Source organism: Protopterus annectens, chromosome 11.part0 (genome assembly GCF_019279795.1).
Source record: "Protopterus annectens isolate FY-2018-M chromosome 11.part0, PAN1.0, whole genome shotgun sequence".
Lineage (NCBI taxonomy): Eukaryota > Metazoa > Chordata > Ceratodontiformes > Protopteridae > Protopterus > Protopterus annectens.
Genome location: NC_056745.1, coordinates 1,549,155,861 through 1,549,180,543, shown reverse-complemented (window position 1 = coordinate 1,549,180,543; position 24,683 = coordinate 1,549,155,861). Strand labels below are relative to the sequence as shown.

Sequence of the window (24,683 nt, the reverse complement as noted above, 5' to 3'; positions counted from 1 at the left end):
AAGTTTGTTTGGTACACCTGCCCAGCAGGTTATGAAGAAAATGGAAGAAAAGGCAAAATCTGTTCAAACTGTTAAAGATTTCTTGCAGGTTCAACCCCAAGGTTTAGCAGGAACTGGCCTGCCAAAATTGGTCCTTTCCTGACTCCACAAAATTTCAAAGAGGCAGGAATAGGCGTTCCAGAGGCAGAAACCAATCCAGAGGAGGTGCCTATAGAGGACGACAGTGGCAAGGTAACAACAGAGGCACAGACACAGCCACTGCCACTACATCAGCACAACCACAGTGACTTAACCCTACATCCGCCTACCAGGGAACAAATAGCAGCTCCTCTAGGCGGAAAGTTAACCTTATTTTCAAAGAACTGGCACTACATAACAAAAGACAAGTGGATTTTACAAACCATAGATCAAGGTTACCGGTTTCACTTCCACACTTTACCAGTCAAAAGAGGAATGCCAAGTCTACCTCCAAATCAAAAAACAGAGGCTCTACGCCAGATAATGGAGTTAGCAAACATGAGAGCTGTGGAAAGAGTGCCAACAGCAGAGCAAGGAAAGGGGTTCTATTCCAGGTTATTCCTAGTTCCAAGAAAGGAAAAAAGTTGGAGACCAATTCTCGACCTGTCCACCTTACATACATACATCATTGTCCCAAAATTCAAAATGCTGACCCTACAGCAACTCCTTCCCATGCTGGGCAAGGAGTCTTGGCTGGTAACTCTAGATCTCAAGGAGGCATACCTGCACGTCCCCATTCGACCAATCTGCAGAAGATACCTCAGATTTCTTGCAGGATCAGAGCACTATCAATTCTCAGCATTGCCCTTTGGCTTATCTACTGCCCAGAGTATTCACAAAATGCCTGGCATCAGTAATCGCCATTGCAGGCTACAGGGAATTCAAATTTACCCATACCTGGACGACTGCCTGCTACAAGGGGACAACAAAAGCAAGCTGACAACAGATTTACAAAGGGTCATTTACTTGCTACAAGCACTGGGATACACAGTCAATTTACAAAAGTCAAGGCTGATACCATCCCAAACAAGGACATTCTTGGGCGGAATTGGACACAGTAAAACAAATGGCATTCCTGACTACAGAAAAACAAAAGAACTTCCTCTTTACTTCTTGGCACTAACAAAACTGAACAAGTTAACAGCAAGAAAAGTTCTGCAGGCCTTGGGCTTCATGGCATCATGCATAATCTTGGTTCCATTTGCCAGACTACATATGAGGAAACTACAGTGGTACCTAAAGAATTTATGGTCCCAACACAGACACAGTCTAGAAACAGAAATCCCACTAATTCCATGCTTAAAACAGGAGTTCCTATGGTGGGCTCAGGCATGCCAGTCAAACCCAGGCCTACCCTTTCGCAGATGTCAAGCAAGCCAGACCATCACAACAGACGCTTCAGACCTAGGATGGGGGGGCCCACATGCTGGACAAACGCGTGCAAGGGTTGTGGACACAGGATCAACTTCACCTGCACATCAATCTAAAAGAAATGCTGGCAGTAAAACTGGCAATCCAAAAGTTCAAACCATTTCTCAAAGAGGGCCAGTTGATGATAAGGACAGACAACACCACAGTCATGTAGTACATCAACAAACAAGGAGGCACTCATTCATACCCCCTATGCAGAATGACCTTGGAACTGTGGACCCTGGCACTCAGCTACAACATCCAGTTACAGGCAATATTTGTACCGGGGAAAGACAATACTCTAGCAGACATATTAAGCAGAACCACTTCGGATGCCCACGAATGGAAGCTGCACCGGACATTTTCAAGACCATCTCAAAGAAATGGGGAATGCCACAGATAGACCTATTCGCATCACCTCTCAATCACCAGCTCAGAAAATTCTGCACAAGGACATTCCACCCACTAGCATGGAAAGTGGACTCGCTCTCCTTCAACTGGAAAGGCCTAACAGCATATGCATTCCCACCTCTTCCCTTGATACACAAGGTACTACTAAAAATCAAGGAAGAACGTCCAAGGATAATCCTGATAGCTCCAAACTGGCCAAGACAGCACTGGTACCCACTACTGAGGAGCATGTCTCGGAACAATATGTGGCCAATACCCCTGATGCCTTTGATGTTAACTCAGAACAACTACAGCATCATACATCCAAACCTAAAAACGTTGCAACTGACTGCATGGAACATCACATAGCAGCAGCTAATTCAGAACTTTCCCAAAGAGTTAAAGACATTATTCTTGAAGCACGCAGACCTTCAACAAGAAGGAACTATGCTGGAAAATGGAAAAGGTTTGTCATTTGGAGTACGGAAAGAGGAAAAGATGTGTCAAACATAGATATACCTAACATTCTGGAGTATCTGGCTGAACTTCTTCATTCAGGCCTGTCCTACTCCTCCATCAAGATACATGCATCAGCTATTTCAGCAGAATACAGCTTTGATCCACCTGTTTTTCGCACCCTTTGCTCAGGCAGTTCCTCAGAGGAATCAAGAATGTAAAACCTCCAAGGAAACCACCATTACCAGCTTGGGATTTAAACTTTGTGCTAGAAAAATTAACACTATCACCCTTTGAACCAGCAGCAACAGCAGACCTACAACACCTGTCATGGAAAACTGCTTTCCTACTGGCAATTACTTCAGCAAGGAGGGTTTCAGAACTACAGGCCTTAATGGCAGTGCAACCCTTCCTGATCTTCCACCAAGATAGAGTGTCCATGAGGACTAATCCTACATTTATGCCCAAGGTGGTATCCAGAGTGTCTTTAAACCAGGCAATCCACTTACCTACCTTCTTTCCCAACCCACAAAACAGAGGGAAAGAATACTGCATACCTTGGATGTGCATGGACAGCTACGCTACTACTTGGACAGAACAAAAATAGCAGAAAGACTGACCAACTTTTTGTAGCCTATGCAACAGGAAGGGAAGGAAAAGCTATTTCCAAACAGACAATCTCCAAATGGATAGGAAATTGCATACGATTCTGTTACTCCTTCCATGGAAAACCAATTCCACAGAACATAAGACCTCATTCTACAAGGGCAACAGCCACTACCACAGCCTTCTTACGAGGAGTGGCAACCAAAGACATTATTGAGGCGGCTACTTGGACCTCCGTGCATACATTTGCCAAGCATTATAATTTGCCTCTATATTCCAGATCCCGAGCAGGGTTTGCCACTGCTGTGTACTGCAAGGGATCCTAAACACACCATAATCTACTTTTATCCTCCTCCCCTAGTTGGCTATGGTATTCTACCCACTTGTTATGACTGCAGATGCATCCATGAAGGACCTAGTACAGTTTTGTACCTACCATAAATGTAGATGTCCGAACTGGATAGCATCTGCAGTCAGGATTACCCTCCCTCCTTCCCCTCTGTGGTACTCCTAGGGTGTTTACCCTCCTAATAGCTAGCTGTTCGGGAGTCTTTATGGTGTATTTGTTTGTATATATGTACATACATGGTTATTGTTGTGTTTACCTCTATCTATTTGGAAACATTGGCATCTATCCAAATTTTAGCCTGCAAGAGGGCTACTGGCATCTGGGGCAAGAAACACTGAGGAAAATGGCGTCGGCTGATGCTTTTATACCCGAAGACCAACAAAGATGACGTCGGGTGGAGTGCGACATCAGCCGAAGCCGGACCCGGACTTTGGAATCCGGCCGACTGCAGGGCTGCCTGACGACAGGACAACCCACTTGTTATGACTGCAGATGCTATCCAGTTCGGACATCTACATTTATGGTAGGTACAAAACTGTACTTTTCTACCTCTGCCACTCTTGCTATTAGGTCTACTAATTGTCTTTTTCATATGTTGAAGTACCAGCAGCACACCTTGGAAGCTATTAAGTCTAGGATAGCAAATGTGCCTCAGTTGGTGGAGAGTAAGGATATGCAGGATTTGCTGAATTCTGCCAGTCTTGTCAATAAACATTCATTACATTGTGGTTTTGACATTCTAGAAGCCTCCTGTAGGGCTACAGCTACTGGCTCTGTTATTAGAAGGCATGATTGGCTCTGGGAGTAGCCCCTACCGGAGCCTGTCAAGGCTAAGCTTTTAGATGTACCTTGGCATAAGGACAGTCTTTTTGGCAGCAAAGCAGAGGAAGTGCTCAAGAAGATGGAAGACCAGGCCAAGTCTATGTAGACAGTTAAAGACTTTCTGCAAGTTCAGCCTCCTTGCTTTAGCAAGAATTACCCATCTAAGTGTTGGACATTACCTGATACCAGCAGATAGAGCCATTTTAGGACTAGAGGTTACAAATCTTCTAGGGGACAGGTGGCTACCACTCTAAGGTCTAAGCGTTGGCAGGCTTCCTATTCCAAGTTGGGAAGTTCTAAGCCTGTATCTCAGTCTAAACATTCTCAATGACTCTGTCCAACTTCTGCCTGTTCTTGCCTGCCCGGAGAGTTCTTTAGGGGGAAGTTTGGCTCTTTTTACAAATGTTTGGGCCAGCATCACGGACGACAAATGGGTACTCAGAACTGTATCCCTAGGACACAAGTTTTCTTTCCACACCTTTTCAGTACCCAAAGGATTCCCGGACACTCCTCCAAACCAAAGGGCTGAAGTAGAAAAGCAAATTTTGTCTCTGTTACATCTGGGAGCAATAGAATCAGTTCCTGCTCAGTGGGTAGGCCAGGATTTCTATTCCAGACTTTTCCTAGTTCCAAAAAAAGAAGGCATCTGGCGTCCTATCCTAGATCTATCCATCCTGAACTCTTTCTTGATAATTCCAAAGTTCAAAATGCTCACTCTGCATCAGTCACTGCCAATGTTAGAAAAGGATTCCTGGCTGGTAACATTGGATCTCAAAGAAGCTTATCTGCACATCCCTGTCAGGGAAAGTTGCAGGCAATACCTTTGTTTCAGGGTGGGCAAGCAACATTATCAATTCTCTGCGCTCCCCTTTGGCTTATCTACTGCTCCCAGAGTTTTCCCAAAGTGCCTGGTCCCAGTCATTGCTTTTTGCAGGCAGAAGAAAATTCAGATTTATCCATACAGACGACTGTCTAATTCAAGCAAATTCTCAAGAACAGTTGTTAAAGGATCTAGAATTTGTAAAGAGACTTCTTTCTTCCCTGGGTTACACTCTAAACATGGAAAAATCAAAAATGGTGCCATCCAAAGAGATAACATTCCTGGGAGCGAGTCTGAACACAGCCGCTCGAATAATATATCTCACCCAGGAGAAGCAGACAACTCTTTCAGTTTACTTCAAGGACTTGGCAAGCCTGTCCCAGCTCCCTGCATGGAAATACCTGCAAGCTCTGGGATTCATGGCCTCTTGCATTCTCATGATTCCATATGCAAGACTGCATATGAGGAAATTGCAATGGTACCTCATTTGGTGTCAAACACACACAGGACCTGGATGTGATAATTCCTCTGCTTCCATGTCTGCAGACAGAGTTTCTGTGGTGGGCAACTGCCTGTCTACAGAACAAAAGCATGCCTTTTCGCCCACCCCTGGCCACTCAAGTTCTTGCCACAGACACATCGGACTATGCCTGTGGAGCCCACCTGGATTGGCAGATGCATACAGGGAAGTTGGAATGCCCAGCAGATGCACCTGCACATAAATTTAAAGGAGTTGATGGCAGTCCAGCAGGCCTTACTAGCTTTCAAACATCTTCTTTCTCCCGGAACCCTGCTTGTCAGGACAGACAACACCACAGTCATGTGGTATATCAACAAGCAGGGAGGGACTCATTCTTACCTCCTGTACAGACAGAGCATGAGTCTTTAGTCCATAGCAGCATCCCTGGTCCTGCATCTCTTAGCTCAGTTTCTTCCAGGAAGGCTCATTGTTTTGGCAGACCAGTTGAGCAGACAGACCCTGGATCCTCACGAGTGGCAGCTGAACAGAGCAGTTTTTTTTCCAGCATCATTCAACATTGGGGCACTCCTCAAGTGTATCTTTTCTCCTTTCCAGACAACCATCTTCTACCTCTTTTTTGCACCAGACCGCATCACAGCAGAGCCTGGAAAGTGGATGCTTTGTCCTTCCCTTGGATGCTGCTGTCAGTTTATGCCTTCCCTCCTCTTCCTCTTTTTCTCAGAGTATTATTGAAGATCAGGGACGGACGACCAAGGACTGTTCTCATAGCTCCAGACTGGCCCAGGCAACATTAGTATCCACTGCTTCATAGATTCTCTCAATTTCCTCCTTGGCATCTTCCTCTGAAGCCAGATCTTTTGGATCAGGAAGGGAGAAACCTTCTACATCCTCTTCAGTCTCTCCATTTGGCAGCATGGCTCATTGTATGATTCCACCCTTTTCTTCTTCCCTTTCCCAGCAGGTGGTTGACGTGCTGAGGGAGGCCAGGAGGCCTAGCACTAGGGAGTTTTATGCTGGCAAATGGGAAAGATTCTCTCTTTGGATGCATGCTAGAGGGGAATCTTCTTCTCAGCCTACCCTTCCTCTGATCCTGGAATACCTGGCTGATTTACTTCAGGGTGGTCTTTCTTTTTCCTCTATCAAGATCCATGCTTCAGCCATTTCTGCTCATTGTTCTTTTGAACAACCCATTTTCTCTCATCCTCTGATGAAAATGTTTCTCAGAGGTGCTTGCAACTTAAAACCTCCCAGAAGAGTGCCTACTGCAGCCTGGGATCTTAATTTTGTTCTAGAGAAACTCACTCTTCCTCCTTTTGAGCCAGCTGCCACTGCAGATTTAAAGTTTCTCTCGTGGAAGACTGCCTTCCTCTTGGCTATAACTTCAGCAAGGAAGGTTTCAGAGCTCTGCATGCTTTGATGGCTATGGAGTCTTTTCTTATTTTCCCTGCAGATAGGGTCTCTCTGAGAACCATCCCCTTCTTTATGCTTAAGGTGGTTTCTAGCCTGACTCTTAATCAGTCCATACACCTTCCTACTTTCTTTCCTAATTCTCAAAATAAAGGTGAGAGAATCCTACATTCTCTTGATGTGCATAGATAGCTCAGGTTTTACCTGGACAGGACTAAAGACCTTTGAAAATCAGCACAATTATTGGTCAGCTTTGCCCCTGGAGCCCATGGCAAGGCTATTTCTAAGAAAACCATTTCTGACTGGATTGCTCAATGTATTACTTTTTGTTATTCCTTACATGGCAGGGTTCCTCCTCAAGGGGTTAGGACCCACTCAACTAGAGCAGCTTCCACTTCTGCAGCCTTTTTAAGGGGTGTCCCTACTAAAGACATTTTGGAGGCTGCCACATGGTCTTCTGTTCACACTTTCACAAAGCATTATAATTTGCCTTTGTTTTCAAGAGTCAGGGCAGGGTTTGCCACTGCTGTTCTGCAGGGAATTATCTCCAATCCTTGAGTCTGTTGGTTCCTCCTCCCTTTTTCTCTGTGCTTTGGTAATCAACCCATTGGTTAGCACTGCAACAGTGAAACACGATGAACATAGTACAGTTGTGTACACTTACCATAAATGTAGATGTTCGAGTGTATTCACTGTTGCATTGCTGCTTTCCCTCCCTCCTTCCCCCTTTCTCTTTTTCTAAGGTACAGACTAAATTTGGTTTAAGCCTTGTTTTCTGGGGGCTTCTGCTATGGCAAGAAAGACTGAGGAAATGACGTTGGCTGCCTCCTTTTGCATCGGATGCCTTGACATCCTTTACAACCAACGTCATTATTACTTACCTTTGGTATTCTGGCAGATCGAGGGCTACCGGGAGCTGGATAACCCATTGGTTAGGACTGCAACAGTGAATACACTTGAACATCTACATTTATTCTAAGTGTACACAACTGTACTTTAGTATACCAGACGATTGAGGATGGAGCTCCATATTAGAAGTTTTAGATTAAATATTGCCAAGTATTCAAAAATTTAAGTGCTATTCTCATAAATACAGTAAATTCTGAAATTTGCTTATTTGTAATCTTTAAAATGTTTTTCCCGTACAGCACCCCAGTGTGTGTGTGTGTGTGTGTGTGTGTGTGTGTGTGTGTGGAGTTGTGTTCCTCATTCCCTTGCTTATATTTAATACTGTATAGTAAATCAAAGATCGGTGTACCTTAGAATGAGGGGAGTGTGTTTTAGATATCACTGTCGTGAAATTTTTATATATTCCTCCACTTGCTTTTAAATTTCCATTACTCTGAGGATCCCAGTTCCAAGTTCCTTGGCTTTCACTGATCACCCAAGGATTGGACATAGTTACACCTAGGTAGGCAGCAGTGGTGGCATACAGGCAAGAAGTACTGGAGGGGGTGATGTGGTAGAAGTTGAGGAGATGGGGTAGGAATAAGCAGGAAGGAAAAGGCAGACAGTGGAGGAGGAAGAACCCATCACTATGCTTCTTAGCAATAAAATTGGTGAGAGCAGAGGAGAAAAAGTGGAGCATTTATACCCTCTGTAATCTACTTGGTATATATATGGGAAGAGGGGTGGGGGAGAAACCAAGCAGGGATCAAGGAAAAAATTATAGGGAGAATAGTGTGATTATGATTGGAGCTGTCAGTCTTCCAGACAGACTGAGTATACAGGCATCTAGGTTAGGTAAAGTGAAGACAAAACTGTAGGTGTTCAAACTGGGAGGATTCTGGAACCAGGAAAAATACATTTCCTGAGTTTCTGTGTAGTGACCACCAGGTGAGCTTCATTTACAAAGTGACCAGAGAAGCAGTATGGATTACATTGGGCTTAGTGAAGTAACAGAGAGGTGGTAAAGGCCAGAGTCTGGGCCTATAAGAAAAAGAAACTGAGACAAAGGGTGCATAATGAGAACTCTGAACTGGGTGGCAGGAGACAGAAGGATTAGAGAAATTTACAAGCCTTTGAAACAGTCCCACACAGCAGACTTCTTATAAAGGTGAAGAGGATAGGTGTGGATAGTAAACTAAATAAATGGGTATCAGGCTGGTTATAGAACAGGGAACCACAGATAATGATTGGTTGAGAACTGACAGGGGGTCAGACAATGGCAGGAAGTGTTTTATAATGACTGATGATCCTGGGTTAAGCTGCTTGTTACTTGCTAGTATGTACAGAATTGATGTTTGTATTTGCAAGCAACATAAGGAGGTAACTTAAACACGAGTCATGGTCTAAGAGGTGGTAGCATCACTTTGCACTTTCCAGGTTCATGGTATTGCATATGGAGATTGACAGACATAATAGTTGCAGGAGATGAGCTGAATAACGCAGAACAGGAGGAGGATTTGAGGCTTGTTGTTATGGAAATCCTCAGCCAATAATCACAATACAAAATGGTAGTAGTGAAGGCAGATCTGATATTATGGAGCATGTCTGGGAGAGTGGAATCCAGATACAGTACCGTAATGCGGTAATAGACACTAGTAAGACAATATCTGGAGTACTGAATGCAGTTCTACAGGAATTATAGGGGGATGGACGTCAAAGTGCTATAGAGGTTACAGAGCAATGTGACTGGAATAATGAGTGGGACTTGAAGTCTTGGTGCCATCCTAGGTGAGGTTAGGAAAACTTAGCCTTTTCCACAGGTCACGGATGAGCTTGACCTTCAGAAAAAGGGAGTACAATGAATTCAAGGTGTGGGCAATTTCATTTTTTGTTACACAAGTGAATTGTTGCCAGGTAATGTCAGTTATTGGACTTTGTAATGAAAACAAAGACAATTTGTTTGAATTTGTTTTCCAGGATAGAGCACTGATCTCCTGGACCATTTTCCGACTCAACCCAGGAGCAGTGTCTAGTTAAGTGACTTGTTCAAAGTCACACCAGCAATGGAGGCTGAGGGAATCAAACCTTGCACCACTGGACCACAGGAAACAGGTCATTAACCCCCTAAGTAAGGCTTTTAAATGTGATTCAGATTTCTAGAGAGTTAGACTGAAGGAGGGAAATGTAGCTGCAACAGGTAGACAGGGTGCTTAGGTTAACGGTCTCTTTTTGCTAGTATAGGTTCATAGGTAGGTGCTAGGCTATTGGCCCTAGGGCCTATATAAGCCTAGCCAAAGGTACCCTGGCTTTTGCCACCCAAGAAAATTATTTTCCTGTGTCACTGTCGAGCAGAGCCACAGAAGTGATCCCCGGGGTGAATTTCCTATCTCCCATCCAATCATCAAGATTTTTCTTGAAGAGCGCTAATGAGGAGCTTTGTTTGATATAGATAGGTAGTTTGTTCCAGAGTATGGGAAGTCTCTGGGACAGGAATCTATCCCTCCAGCATGTTCTGTTTATTGTGGTGACATGGTTTAGGTCCCTAGACCGTGTAGCTCATAGGGATTGGGATTTCTTTAAGTGGAGCATGTCTAAAAGCTCTGGGTTTGACATAGCTTTGTGTGTCAGGCAGAGATCGCCTCTGAGTAGGCGATATGCAATGGAGAAAAAGCAGTTTTTTGAGACAGTCTGCATAGGGCATCTGTTTGAGGCCAGTAATCCTCTTTGTGAGGTATTTCTGTGGCCTTTCCAGTTGTTATAGATGTCTTGTGAGCTACATACCAAAAGGGGCATACTCTATAATGGGGTCTAATGAGTGACGAGTAGAGGGGAACAATGACCTCTTTTTTCCTGGATGAGAAACCTTTTGTGATGAGGTGTGCCACGTAGAAGGATTTCATGACTACTGTGGCGATGTGATTATCAAAAGAGAGACTACTGTCCACCTGTGTCCCAAGGTCTCTTATCACACTTTCAGTGTTAAGTGGACTACCGCCTATGTGGTAGTTCATGGGTACTGCATTTTTACCAGAAGGGATGACAATGCACTTTTTGGCATTGAGCTCGAGACCATGGCTTTGACACCAGGCATCTGTCTCAGCGAGGTCCTTTTGTAGGATGTCCACATCTTTTGGAGTTTTGATTATGACTCCTAGTTTGCAGTCATCTGCGAACTTCATTAGCCAAAGACCTTCTGTGTTGGCCTGTACTTCAGAGAAGTAGATCCCAAACAGGAGAGGACCCAGGACTGAACCCTGTGGTACTCCACTTATCACTGGTCTGAAGTTGGATTTGGAGTCTGCTACTTTCACAGTGTGGGTTCTGTCAGTGAGCCAGTTGGCAACCCATCTTGTGACATAGGGATTTATACCTAATTTAGTATGTTTATCTATAATTCCAGAGTGGGGGATGGTATTGAAAGCCTTTGGCGAGATCTAGATAGGCTGTGTGAACCACCTTACCCTCATCTACGGCTTTGGTGACTGCTTCAAAGAAGTCTATCAGATTTAGGAGACATGATCTGCCTTTTACAAACCCGAACTGGGTGGGGTCCTGAGATTGGAGATTACCAATGTCATTGTTTATAAGTTCCATGATGATATGTTCCATAGCCTTGCAGACCAGGCTCGTTAGGCTAATGGGGTGATAGTTTCCGGGGTCTATGGTGGCTCCCCCTTTGTGGAGTGGGATAACTGTTGCTGTGCACCATTCAGTGGGCACATAGCCTGAGGTGAGGCTATGATTGAACATGGTACTTAGGTGGGGTGCCAGTTAATTCTGTAGTTCATGTAGAACACAGCCTGGGATGTCGTCAGGTCCCATGGATGCTGTGTTCTTGGCTTTGGATATTGTGTTTCTTACCTGTGCAGCCATGATTACAGGAACTTTGCATTCTTCTGGTATAGAGGTGGGTCCTTTAGGGGATGACACGGGGGTAAAGTTAGCACTGAACCTATCTGCCAGGATGTTGGCAATATCAGTTGATTCTGTATATTTAGTGCCATTGTGCTGTAACTCAGAGCAGATCTGTGTGCTGCCATCGAGATTCTTGACATAGCTGTAGAATGCTTTGTGGTTGTCTTTAGAGTCAGTGGCGATTTTGTTTTCATAACTAGCTTTGGAGGATTTTATGAGGGATCTCAACGTCTTACTGAGGCTGACCAGAGAGTTTCTCCAATCATGGGATTTTACTCTTTTTTGCAACAGTTTCTTTCTTCTCTTGTAGAGTTTGGACCACCAGATTGGCTTCCTTTTTTTGGAGGATAGCATCTTGGTTCTGTTAGGGATTGCACGATCCATGCACTCATGTAAGTGCTTATAAAGTGCATTTGTGTAGGATTCAGCAGTCATACCTTTATTGTCCATCAGCATGGGTGTCGTGAAGTTTGCCACTGCTGTCTTAAGAAGCGTGAAGTTGGCTTTGGAGAAATTTTTGACTGTGGTTTCCCTAATAAGGGGGTAGGGGAGAGATGTGGATGTCTAGGGTGATTAGCTTGTGGTTGGATCTGACCAACGAGGACTTGACTTCTGGTGTGGAGCACCAGTTGCCCATGTTGGTAATAACCAGGTCTAGGATATTGCTGCCCCTGGTGGGGGTGTGGATAAGTTGATCCATGGCATTGAAATTTATGAATTCCAGAAAATGTTAAGCACAAGAGTTGGTACATGAGTAGGTTTCCCAGTTAATGGTAGGGTAGTTGAAATCGCCCATTATTAGGGTGTTAGGTTGTACCCTAATATTTTCTAGTGTATTAAGAAATGAGGAGTGTGAATCCTGGGGCATGGTGGGGGATCTGTAGCAAGCTACAATTTGGATTGCGGTCTTGCCCAAAGTTAGTTGCACTTGGATAATCTCGGATGCATTATGCTGAGCAACTAGCCTGGAGGTGTGGATATCTGTAATGAATATGGACACGCCTCCGCCTTTAGTGTTTTGGTCCAGGTTAGGTGGCCGAAAGGTGTGGTATGAATTATAGCCTGGTAATGCAGGGGTACTATCTGGAGCCTTGAACCAGGTCTCTGTCACTGCACAGATGTCAATGTTCTCCATTTTAAGGAGTGCCTCGAGTGAGTGCATTTTGAGGTTTAGACTTCTAGCGTTGAGTAGCAATACCCTCAGATTCTTCTTGCCTGTACCTGTTAGGGTGGTGAATTTGTCATTTGAACCTTGCCTAAAAAAGGCACTATAGGGGTGGCTAGAGACTTAGCCAGTATCCGGAATCCCAGGGGGCAACAGGTGCAGGCCATCTCTGGCAAAGCATCGTGGTTTGTCAATCATGTCATCCCAGGCAGACACATACTGGATCCCCTTAGAATGACACCAGAAGCTTAGCCAATTGTTGAAGTCAATCATTTTGTTCTTGTATTGTGGTATCATTCTGGGTGATGGCAGGATGCTACTCAGGGCTACAAGATCGGACAGCTCCTCCATGTCCCTTTTCATGTAGTCCAAGGAGGTACATCTCAGGTCATTCACACCAACATGGACAATAACAGAGTCATATTTGTACTTGTTGTGGAGTGACCTGATTGCATGCGTTATGTGGCTGTATATTTTATTTTATTTATTTATTTCCTGCTAAGCTCTTGAGAATCACCCTCCTTTGCCAGATTTATTGCCTTGCACATAGGGTAATGCACAAATAAGGAAATACTTCATAAACACAGTTTTTCAGTAATGTGTCTTTATTCCCTTACATTCTTACAGGGCAGCTTAGAAAAATGTTGGAAATACTAGAAAGTTTGAAGACTGATGGAAAATGGAAATGGCTGCTCCATTACAGGGAAAGTAAACGTCTGAAGGAGGTCACAAGGTAATTTATTTGGGTTTGTTTTTGTTTGTGTTTTAATTGGGCAAATGTTAATTCACTGTCCATTCTCAAGTCTCACCAAATGGAACAAATAACAGAACTGATGAAATGTAAGACGCTTTAGTACTCATCAAAGAACTAATTAACCCTAAGTTGCTGTCATTAAAGGAAGATACCATTTGACTAATCAGTAAGATACAGGAATTGCGATGTTTATAAATGTTTGTTTTACTGGGCAAGGAACATTCTCTGAATATCTGTTATTCTCTGCAAGCCATTTCTTGGCCAAGCTTTTTCAGAGATCATTCACGGAGTCTGCTATGATGACGTGAGGTATTGCCAGCCATGCCAGGAGAAGTAGAGCAGTGGATGTGTAACATATGCCAGCATAGCTAGCTGGAGTTTTGTAAAGAATTATTTGTCATTTGTATATCAAACTGATTTGTACAGGTGCTTGTGTTGAAAATGTATTTGTGAAGTTGCTTGTGTTAAAAATGTACCAACAGTGGGTCCTGCCGGACAGAAAAGAACTACACTTATATGTCAGACTGTATTGTAACTGTTGAAATGAATATATTGTGACAGAAGATACTGGAAGAGACGAGGTTAATCTCAGTCCAGCTAACTTTGAAAAATAGTTTGAAATTAAATTACCTGGTTTAGGCCATAAAGATTGTATTCTACAGTTCTGATTGCAGCCAGAGACAAAATGTTTGCAAAACCGAGGACTAGGAATCCTTCTGTATTATCCTTACATGTGAACTAATTGCTACCCTGGAAGGGTGGACATTTTTCATAGTTTTGTAGGTTGATACTAGGCTGTCGGCCTTAGGGCCTATACAAGCCTAGCCATAACAGTTCCCTGGCTTGAAATGGTTTTATGTCTTCCAGATGCTATAATACATCTTCACAAAGCTGTGTGTGTATTATGCCACCTGTGTGCTAGATTCTGGTTCATTTGCTTGTAAAGGGGGTAGTATGGGAACCAGAAGTCAAATTACCAGATGTGTTAATACTAGATGAGACAGAAGTCTCCGAGCACTCTGTTTTTGGAACTAACAAGTCCCACTCATCCACTTCATCTTGCCTTGCTTTATTAAGTATGTAGGAAATAGTAATTCTTTAGATCAGTCAGAAAAATATAGTGAGATTATCTAAGTGTTGTTTTTCTGTGTCTGTGTGAATCTTTCCATCGGTGTTATTTTTAATATTTCATGTGATTGAAACTGTGGCATTTATTGTAAATAGATATTTAGCATTTTTGTGTTCTTTTATTATTAGATACATTTAAACTTTTCATTGTAGCTGGTCTTTTAGAGAATATTTTAAACTTTGAGATTACTTATATTTATTTGGTGACACTGTGGCCGCTCCTGAAAGTCTGGCTGCATTGGTCAAACACTGCCATTTGTATTAGTGTTAATTTTAGTCACTGTAATTGGGTACGCTCGTAAGAGCCTTAGAGTAGCTGGCTGGTGGCAGTGTAACTACCTTATAGTCTGGGTAAAGGTAGCAGAGCTAGTAAATCTGTGCCAGCCTTTCCCAGGTGTGTGTGCGCATGAAAATGAAATCTCAAAGAGTGTCTGTGTCAGCTGCTTGGAGCAGGGACACAGAGCACTGGTTTCACAGAGAGGATGGTGGAGGACTTGGCTTTTAACACTCTGCTGAGGACTCAACTGTACAGCTGTGGAAGTGGGGATTCTTACTGGGGGCCTGGAGAGAGAGAGAAACCCAGCCCCCAGGCTGTGTGTTCCCTGTGTGCTCTTAAGGAAAATTGTGTGTGGTGCATAGAGCTGCATCTGGAAATACTGTGTGTATCTGTCGTTGTTCCAAGTGAATGTCTGTCATTGGTATACATGGTGAGGATTGAGACTCCTTGATCACTGGCTCAGAGAAGGGACATCGCATCCACTCATTCTTTTTTCTTTGTCAAGTGCTTATTAATGTCAACTGGAAATGCATTTTATATAACATTACTTATTGCTTCTTTGCCAGTATCACACTTTTGTTTTTTCTTTTAAATGTAATTGTAGTCTTGCTCATTCAAAATGATGTCTAGTATTTTGATGGTCAAAAATTGGCGTATAGGACCATAACTTGTTTTTTGTCTGCCATCTTAAGCCCAGTTTATTTATCACTTGTTAACTCTGCAAGTGGGCTGGTCCATGGACTCTCTTCATCCGCAGTTAAGCCACAAAGACAAATGAAGCCCATTCTACTCATGTGGGTAAATAAGCAATTTGATTTATCTAGTCACTAGTGTGTTTGGGGAGGTGAGAGAAACCCTGATAGACACAGAGAAGTATACATAATCCATGTATACGCTGACTTAAAGTCATGATTCAGCGCTAGATCCTTAAGCTGTGATAGAGCTCTTACTACAAAGTCACAATGCTGTGCTTCATCAGCTGGACACATCACTTTGGTTAAGCTTTTCAGCATATCACTTTTCCTGCATTTTGCCAAGTTAAATTTCCATATATATATATATATATATATATATATATATATATATATATATATATATATATATATTTTTTTTTTTTTTTTTCTTTTGTAGGGTGATAAGCCCCTGCACTCCTTCTGAGTAGTGACCATTGAGTCCATAGCGTTTTTCCTTGCCAATCTTATAGCTAAGGTCCTTGACATAAGGCAACCTGAAGTGTGCTTGGACCTGACACTGTTGCTGTGAGAAACAATTTCAAGCCAGGTGCAGGCTTCAAGTTTCCACATACAGCTCTTAGTAGTCACTTCTTAGCGTGGCAGTATCCTTATTACCTGGCACACAACATGCTCCCATCAGTCAGTCAACCCTGTGTACACTGATCGTGTTTGAGCAAATGCAGACTGAAGCTGAGGGAGGAGGGGTTCTTCCTCCCAATCCACATCCTGGAAGGAGTCAGAGGATCCAGAGGCTTTTATCTGTTTGATAGATATATATGATGAAATATGTATGTTCCCAAAGAAACCCTTGGGTCACTGTAGAGTGGCTTATGGCTCCCATTACCTCTTCCCAAAAATTGCTGAATAAGTACCTTGTAAGGTGGAGCAATGGTGGCTCGACCTTGACTGTGGAGCCTGTCATAAAGGTTGCCATATATTTCTCTTAGAAGAATGGAATGCTGCTCCATCATTACTGAAGAGTTCAAGATCTGACTTGATGGACGTCCAGATCTGCAGAGAAATCTGCTAGTTTTTGAAGGGAGGGAGTGGCAAAGACCTCTCCACTCAACGCCTGTAGCAGATACTGACACACCTCAGTGTCATCCAGCCTGCACTGAGATCATCACACAAAAATGGAGGGGTTAATGCTGTAAATGAACCGTAAGGACTTTGTAGACAGCAGTGGCTGGTCTTCTGCTCATTTTCTGGATTCTGATACTTGTCGTCACCATGAGACTGTCAAAACCATCTCAAGATAGGGAGGGGAGGCTACCAGGTATTTTTGATGTGTGCATAATGCACGCACTGCAATAGAGGAAGAAAATGCTGGTGGTGAAGTCACTCTGCTGCAAAAGCCAGACAAACACTGACTTACAAAGGCCCTCTTGCGATATAAAAAAAAAAATGAAGACCTTGTAACAAGCAAATATCATCATCAGCATTTCTGGACTTAATGCCACAGGCACTAGGACCCCTTGATGCATGGAATTTCCTCAGACTTTTCTGTCATCATAACTTTCAAGATCCCCTGCTACTCTCCAGTCTCCAATTCTTCATTGCCATTTTAAATGGTGAGATGTGGATGAACTATTCTCAACTTGCAGTTACTGATCATGTTTTCTTTGAGCTTAGTATGACTTTTCATTGTGTGTATTCAGTCTGGTGATCAATTCACATTTCACCTTTTTTTCCTTTTCCTATTGCAGGATTATATTTTTTTCTTGATTTTTCCCAGCATCGGCTTATAGGTCTCTACATGGCCTGTTTTCCGGCCTCGAAACGCATGTGGGACATGCATATCCCCCACAGAGACAAGTATTACAAACATGTTGTTTTACCTTGGGGAAGCCCAGACTATTAATCTCATCTCCAAACAGGACAGGAGGAGATGAGATAAAATAGTGATGTTTAACCAATCTACAGGAAAGTCTCCAGGAATAGATGGCATTCCTGTGGAAGTTTGGAAGATAGGAGGGAAAATTAAAAAAATAAAATAAAAAAAGTGTGTGTGTGTGTGTGTGTGTGTATGTGTATATATATATATATATATATATATATATATATATATATATAATATATATATTTATATATGGATCACTATCACTTCGCCGACAGTTCAAATCTCCAAAAATGATATGGCCAAGACAGTATCGCCAAAGATTTCACTTGCCAAAAAAGGAATAAAAACACAGAACAACTTACCTGTACTTTTCTGCACACCCCTTACAACTTAAATATACTAACTCCTTGATCGCACTACCGTGAGGAAAATGGCAAATCCCGGGTTCTGCACTGTACGGCGATCCCAATACACAATTGTCAGCAATTCAAATCTTCAGCGATCTGGTCTCGGCCATATCGTCTTCGGAGATTTGAACTTTTGACAATGTGATAGGGAGCCATATATGTATATGTGTGTGTGTGTATATATATATATATATATATATATATATATATATATATATGGGCCTACTTTTCTTTATCGAAATTTCACAATCTCTCAAAAAAGAAAAGTAAAATCCCACTTCCACGAAAGTGCACTACATCGAAGGTGCACTTTCGCGAAAGCCGATTCACCGAATCTGAAAACAAACTTAAAAAGCTACTATAAACACTATTTTGCAGGAGGGGCAAGCCCTCCTGCACCTCCCCATGTGAGGGGCTATGCCCCACACACACCCCTACTTTAATATTCTAACTCCGAGATCCCATATTTCCTTATCCCCACTGTAACGTGCTGCGGCGAATCGGCTTTCGCGAAAATGCACTTCCAATGTAGTGCACTTTTGCTTAAGTGGGTGATCAAGCTAAGCATTAAAGTTTTAACATTTATTTTATATGTTGCCTTGTCGTCAATAAATCGTGGCTTGGACTGTCATGTGGACCCTTCAAGTGTGCTTTTTTTTGGTTTATTGGTTTGAATTTCGCACACTTTCCACTTTGGTGTTTGTTTGTGTGTGTGTGTGTGTGTGTGTGTGTGTGTGTGTGTGTGTGTATATATATATATATATATAACACCAAACACAAAAATCCAGAATCCAAGTAGGAGCGTGCTGTAATATAATATCCAAAAGCTAACCAACAGCACGTAAAATACAGCCAGACTGGATAAAAATTCCAAGGACCAACGATCAAAGGATGCACTTCATCTCCAGCAAATGCAAAAAATCCTTTTCAGCACTCTAAAGTGCCTAACATTTGTTTCACATAAAGTCAATCCACAGGAAACCAACAGATAATAAAACACTTTGTCTCATTTATTTAGGCAGAGGCTCAAAGTAAAAAAGACTAAAAACGACTGTACAATAAACAAACATAACGGATAAGCGCTTTCAGGTTAGTACATCAACCCTTCATCAGATCCATATAATAAAAAGGCGCCAAAAACTTTTTAAAAGACTCTGTGCCAATGGCACATCAGTTAGTTTGATCACGCCCATCTACATCATGTCGAACCCGCCTTCTCAGCCTCCTTTTCCTTAATGCTGGCTGTATGGGAAAAGTAGTATTTAGCCCAGGTTTCAGATGTGCTTGTAGTTTGCCAATCCAGTGCATTTCCTCCTGTTCAAGTCTGCTATTAATGTCACTCCCCCTTTTGGACATATAAACCACTTTCAAGACCCTAAAAGCAAAACTGTGGTTGGGATTAGCTCCGATGTGTTTTGCTAATGGATTTTTAAATTCTTTAAGTCTAATGTCACTAATGTGCTTAGAGAGTCTCTCCTTCATTTGTCTGATTGTTTTCCCTACATAAAACTGTTCACATCTGGAGCATGTTGCTAGGTAGACCACGTTCCTTGTCGTACAGTCTGCATAAAAATTGGACACACATTTCTTCCTAGTAGTAGGGTGCACAAAACAATTATCCGTGCAGATGAATTTGCACATAGTACATCTCCTACATGGAAAAGTACCTTTTCTTGTTGATTCAATACTTGGCACCAAATAGTTCTCTTTACATAAAATATTTTTCAAATTACTGGCATTTCTGTAATTAAAACTTGGTTCTTCACCCACTATTTCTCTACATTCATCATTGGATAACAGAATCTTCCAGTTCCTCTTTATTATTTTACTCGCTTCATCTGTATCTGTAGTATGTGTGAGAATGATTCTTGGTCTCTTTGAACCATTGCTGACTTGCCCATGTATTGCATTCTCCTGTTTACCTCGTAGGAATGGTCTGGCTTTACTCTCCCTTTCACTCATTACTTGTATTTTATTCATTGTTACTTCACTTTCTTTATATCCCCTCCTTTTTAGATGTTCAGACATCTCATCCATCCTGTTCTTGATCGTAGCATTATTTGAATATATACACAACATCCTTAAGAGCTGACTTCTCATAATACTCTTATAGGTGCGTCTTGGATGCATACTATTCCTTGGCAGTATATTATTTTTTCCAGCATTCTTTCCTGAATAAACTGGTTTCTCTGTCACCATCCTCATTTTGCTGCATCCTTACATCCAAAAAATCCATTTGTCTCTTACTATAAGTCATTGTGAACTTAAGAAAGTTCGTACTACATTCCAAAAATGAGTGAAATGTTTTCAATTCCATAATGCTACCTTCCCATAAGATGCATATATCATCGACAAATCTCTAATACAGTCTAAGATATTTTTTCCATGGATTCTCTTGGTAGATCACTCGTTCCTCCCATCGTGCCAACACTAAGTTTGCATGACTGTTGGCGCATGGGGTACCCATGGCCGCTCCACAAACTTGAATATATAGTCCATCATTAAATAGAAAAACATTATTGCTGAGAATCATCTCCATTAATTCACATATTACAGTAACCTGTCTATCAGTACAAGTACCTTTATTTAATAGAAATTCTTTCATGTATCTTATTCTAAGCTCATTAGGAATACTTGTAAGTAGATTCTTGATATCCATACAAACCATCATTAAACTCTTCTTTTCTTCCAGTGTGCCTATAAAATCACCAAGTTTCTCTAGAAAGGCCTGTGTGTCTTTAAGGACCGATAGCGCATGCTCCAGTTCTTTTTTGATATAGTTCTCTACATATATGGAAGCCGGTTCCGTTATCCACCCCGTTCCTGCCACAGTAGGTCTCATAGGTGGTTTTAAAGGGTTTTGTGTACCTTGGGGAGGCATTTGAACACCGGAATAACCGGATGTTCAACTATTAAATAGTCAAGCACATCTCCAGTTATTAAATTTCTTTCTTTGAGATCTTCCAGGCACCTGTTCACTCTCCTTATCACATCAACTTATTTTCTTTCCATCTTCGTGTAAGATTGGTCATCTCTTAATGTATTCATTAGCTCTTCAACATATCTCTTTGTGGCCATCAACACTATTCCTCCTCCTTTATCCGCAGGTCTGATTGTTAACTCCTTGTTTTTCTCCAATTCATCTAGAACCATCCTTTCTTCCCTAGTAACATTATAAAATTTCTTCTTATTGTCACTTTGAACATACTCTATAATCTCTCTTTCACATACATTAATAAATGTTTCTGTAAGTCCATTATTCTGAGGCACAAATGTGCTGGGTTTTCTAAATACTTCATTCTTCATTTCATTGTTCTTGTATATGTTCTTTAGCATCACATCTCTGCCAAAGTTCCTCAAGCTCAGTATGACTTCATTTTCTTCCATACCTCTAGTGGGTATGAACTTCAATCCCTTATTCAAAATACTTAGATGTACATCACTTAATATGAAGGGCGATAAATTATCAACCATTGAGTCATTTTTCTTTGTTGTCGATCTGTCCTCCGTATACGACCTTCTTCTTTTTCTCCCTCTGCTCAAAGACCGGGCTTCTTTTCTGCTTCTTATTTCTCTTATTTTCAGTGGAAGTAATGGGAAACCCATACCTCTCGCGCCATCCTTCGGTATAGCTCCAATGTGATTGCCATCCGTTGCCAGTGGATTATTAGCAGTAGATGTAGAACTCGGTCTAGTTTCTATATTCACTATGTCCCTTGTTGGTTCCATTTGTGAATGTGTACTATCAATTCTCTCTCCCCTTCATTATGTGTAGATACTTGCTTATTACGTATTCTATCATTCACAGGTTCATAGACCGTTCTGGTCCTGGTTCGTTGCATATATTTACTGCCCTGTTCTTCCTTGGCAGATGATTGCTTTTCCTTGTTAAATTCCCTAGATCAAGTGAAGACATCACCTTTTTTGAAATCCAAAAAATCTCGTTTAATTTTTCTAGCTTTCGTTTGTTCCAACTTACTGTCATACAGTGTTATTTTATAGTACAGTTCTTCAACTTTGGATGAGCAGTCTTGATTTTCAGAGTATTGTTCCAAGGATAATTGTAGTTCCTCAACTTGCTTAATTAAGTCAGATTCTCTTGGTGAAAAATGTTCTATCAAAAGCTTCATGTAGTTACAGCTGTGTTCTAAATTCATACTTTGCCACTTTTTCAAAAGTTCGGGTTGCGAATTGCCATATGTTGGCATTAAAAGGACTCTTAGGCCCCTCGGTACTATATGAAAATGCAAACAGGCTTCCAAGTGCTGCCTCTGCCATTGCAGCCTTTTCAATTCATATAGACTGTCTTCTAACTTTCTCATTTCCTTGTAAAACATTTTCATATCTGTCAGTTGCACAATATCGGAAGCTATTAATTCTTCCTGAAACCCATCATTAGTTAAGTCTAGTTTCAACAAAGGATTGTTGTTCACATTGAGGGGCAGTCTATTCAACGTACTGTGTATTGTAGCTTGTCCCCGATTAACACTACCAATTGTCGAAACATCATATGTATATATATCCCCAAAATGTCTGCCAGTGGGCTTGGACATATCAGTGTGATCTTGTTTTTCTTCTGACTTTTCTCTTTCCAATAATCTACTTTTTATGAGTCATGCTAGACAGTAGGAAATAGTGGTGTATTCCCATACCATTGACATGTAATGGGAGTAGTGTCAGTCACTGTCATCTTGTATACCTTCTGAAACAGGAATGCTTATTTTAGCTCTTGAATGACACCCATATGTGTCTCAGGGCTTGTTTTACAGTATACTAAGGAGTTACACAGCTGCAACTAAAAAAATAGTTAAACTGCAGGCCTTTGTTCAAAGTATCTTTCTATAGTGCAAGATGAATTGACAGTCTCCTGTTTTCCCACACTTTGGTAAATGTGTTGATAATTACAAGAAAAAATATTTTCTGACTTTTCTGTAAATGTCGCTATATTTTAAAATGTAAAGCAGTATAAACAACAAATATTTAAAGTTTAAAGTGCATCATTTTAATTCTGTGATGCTGCTTATGTAAATTTGTCAAAGGAGCTAACAACGCCCTTTGAACCTTTGGACTGATCTAATTGTTCTCTACATTGGAAGCAGCTGAGAATCAGCATAAGTTCTCTTTCTGTCTGCAATAAAGACAGTGGAAAAAAATTTCACACATCTGTCTTTTTTACAGCAGCTGCTGTGCTCCTTACATCAACAGGACTAATTAACTATATAAGATAGTCAGCAGTATCACACTATAGATTTCTCTGTCTGTGGTATGTCAGTCAAGCGTAGACAAATTCCTCTACAAATTATGTGAGAAGTTAAGCTTTGAAAAAAGTGTGTGGTCTTTCCCTTCCTTTGATTCCAAGGAAATTAAAGTTTTAAGTACAAGCAGATTTCTTGTACCTACGCAATATTGAAACCATGTTATAGGGAGGAATGCAGCCTAAACGTTAAGTTAAACTGTAGTTGAAGGTTGAGTTTTGCTTTAATAGAACAATGGTGATGCTCTTCGTGTTTCACTGTTGCAGTCATCACATTTAGGTTATCTGCCTGCAGGTAACCCTCAGGGATTTCTGCGTCGAATGCTGTCGTGTCTTCTATGACATCAGGTCGTCAGGGGTATAAAACATGCAGCCGATGCCATTACATCAGTCTTTCTTGCCGTTCGGTGCCCGAAGCAGAAGCTGTTCGCAAGTGCCGGTCGGCAGACTCCTGAAATTTTCGTTTTGAAAAAATTAATAATTGTCTTGTCTGTGGAAAACAAATACCTCATAGAGATTTTCATTCTTGCTGCATCACCTGTTTAAGCCCAGACCACGAAGTCCCTCACTGTCGGTTTTGTGCCTTGTTCAATACCCGAGCTATCCGTCATCTGGTAATTTTTGTAGCAAAATACTTTCGCTCTCGATCTCTGTACTCCGAAATGGTGTCGGTAAGCCATCCGACTACCGATCTTCCGAAAAAAACGTAAGGATAAAGACAGAGACAGACCGCATAGGTCCAAAACTTCCGACGACGCTACCGTTAAGCTAGTCGCCAGTCCACTGGTGCTCATTGAGGCGCTTTCGCAGCCCCTGATACCCATTTCTACAGATTCGCAAGCCTCTACTGAGACCCATTCGGAGTCCGGTATGCCGCGAGATGCTTCTTTGACTATGGAACCTACGGATGTCTCTACCTTGGATGGGTCCGGAGCCGCCGTGCAGGCACCAGCATCTGAGGGTGTATTCAGGCCTACCGATTTTCATATTAAACCGGCAACTTCGTTTCAAGCCAAAAATACTGAAGTTCTCAGGCCTAAAGTTCTCGCTATGCCTAGGAAACCGATGACCAAAGTGCATTCTCAGGCCCACAGGCCTCAAAAACAAATTATTAGAATGGCTGAAGACCTTATTACTTTAATTAGGGGAAAGAGACCTAGCACTGATTTTCCTTCTGATTCTTCTAATCAGGAATCTAATATCTCTGTTCCTTCTTACTAACAGGACATACCCTTATCTACCTGCGAGGATTCTGATGCAGAGGATTCCATTCCCTCTGCTTCCCCTCCAGAAGATTTTTCTTTTTGTGAAACCCTTCATACCCTTAGGGAGCATTTCCACTGGGAAAGCCAGGACTACTCTGTCCAAAAAGAGACTCAGGGAATTTTTAAACCTGCCACAGCACAGGCCTCTAGCTATCCCTCGTGTTCTGGAGATTGTAGATGATGTTTTCTTGGAATCCAACCTTACCCCGGATAATTTCCCTCCAGCTCCCAGGAAACCTGACAGGTACTATAGAGTACCTGACTCTCACAAATTCCTTTTCAAGAATCCTACTGTGG

The 24,683-nt window shown here is 41.9% G+C and overlaps 1 protein-coding gene across 1 annotated transcript in view; it reads left to right on the top strand.

Annotated features, from left to right (window-relative positions):
* Nucleotides 1–24,683, top strand: part of TASOR2 (transcription activation suppressor family member 2) — a 2,454,942-nt gene that overhangs the window by 2,020,080 nt on the left and 410,179 nt on the right. The window contains exon 21 of the mRNA XM_044088824.1: nt 13,355–13,460. Within this exon, the coding sequence (XP_043944759.1) occupies nt 13,355–13,460 (106 nt within the window). The remainder of the gene's footprint in view (nt 1–13,354; nt 13,461–24,683) is intronic.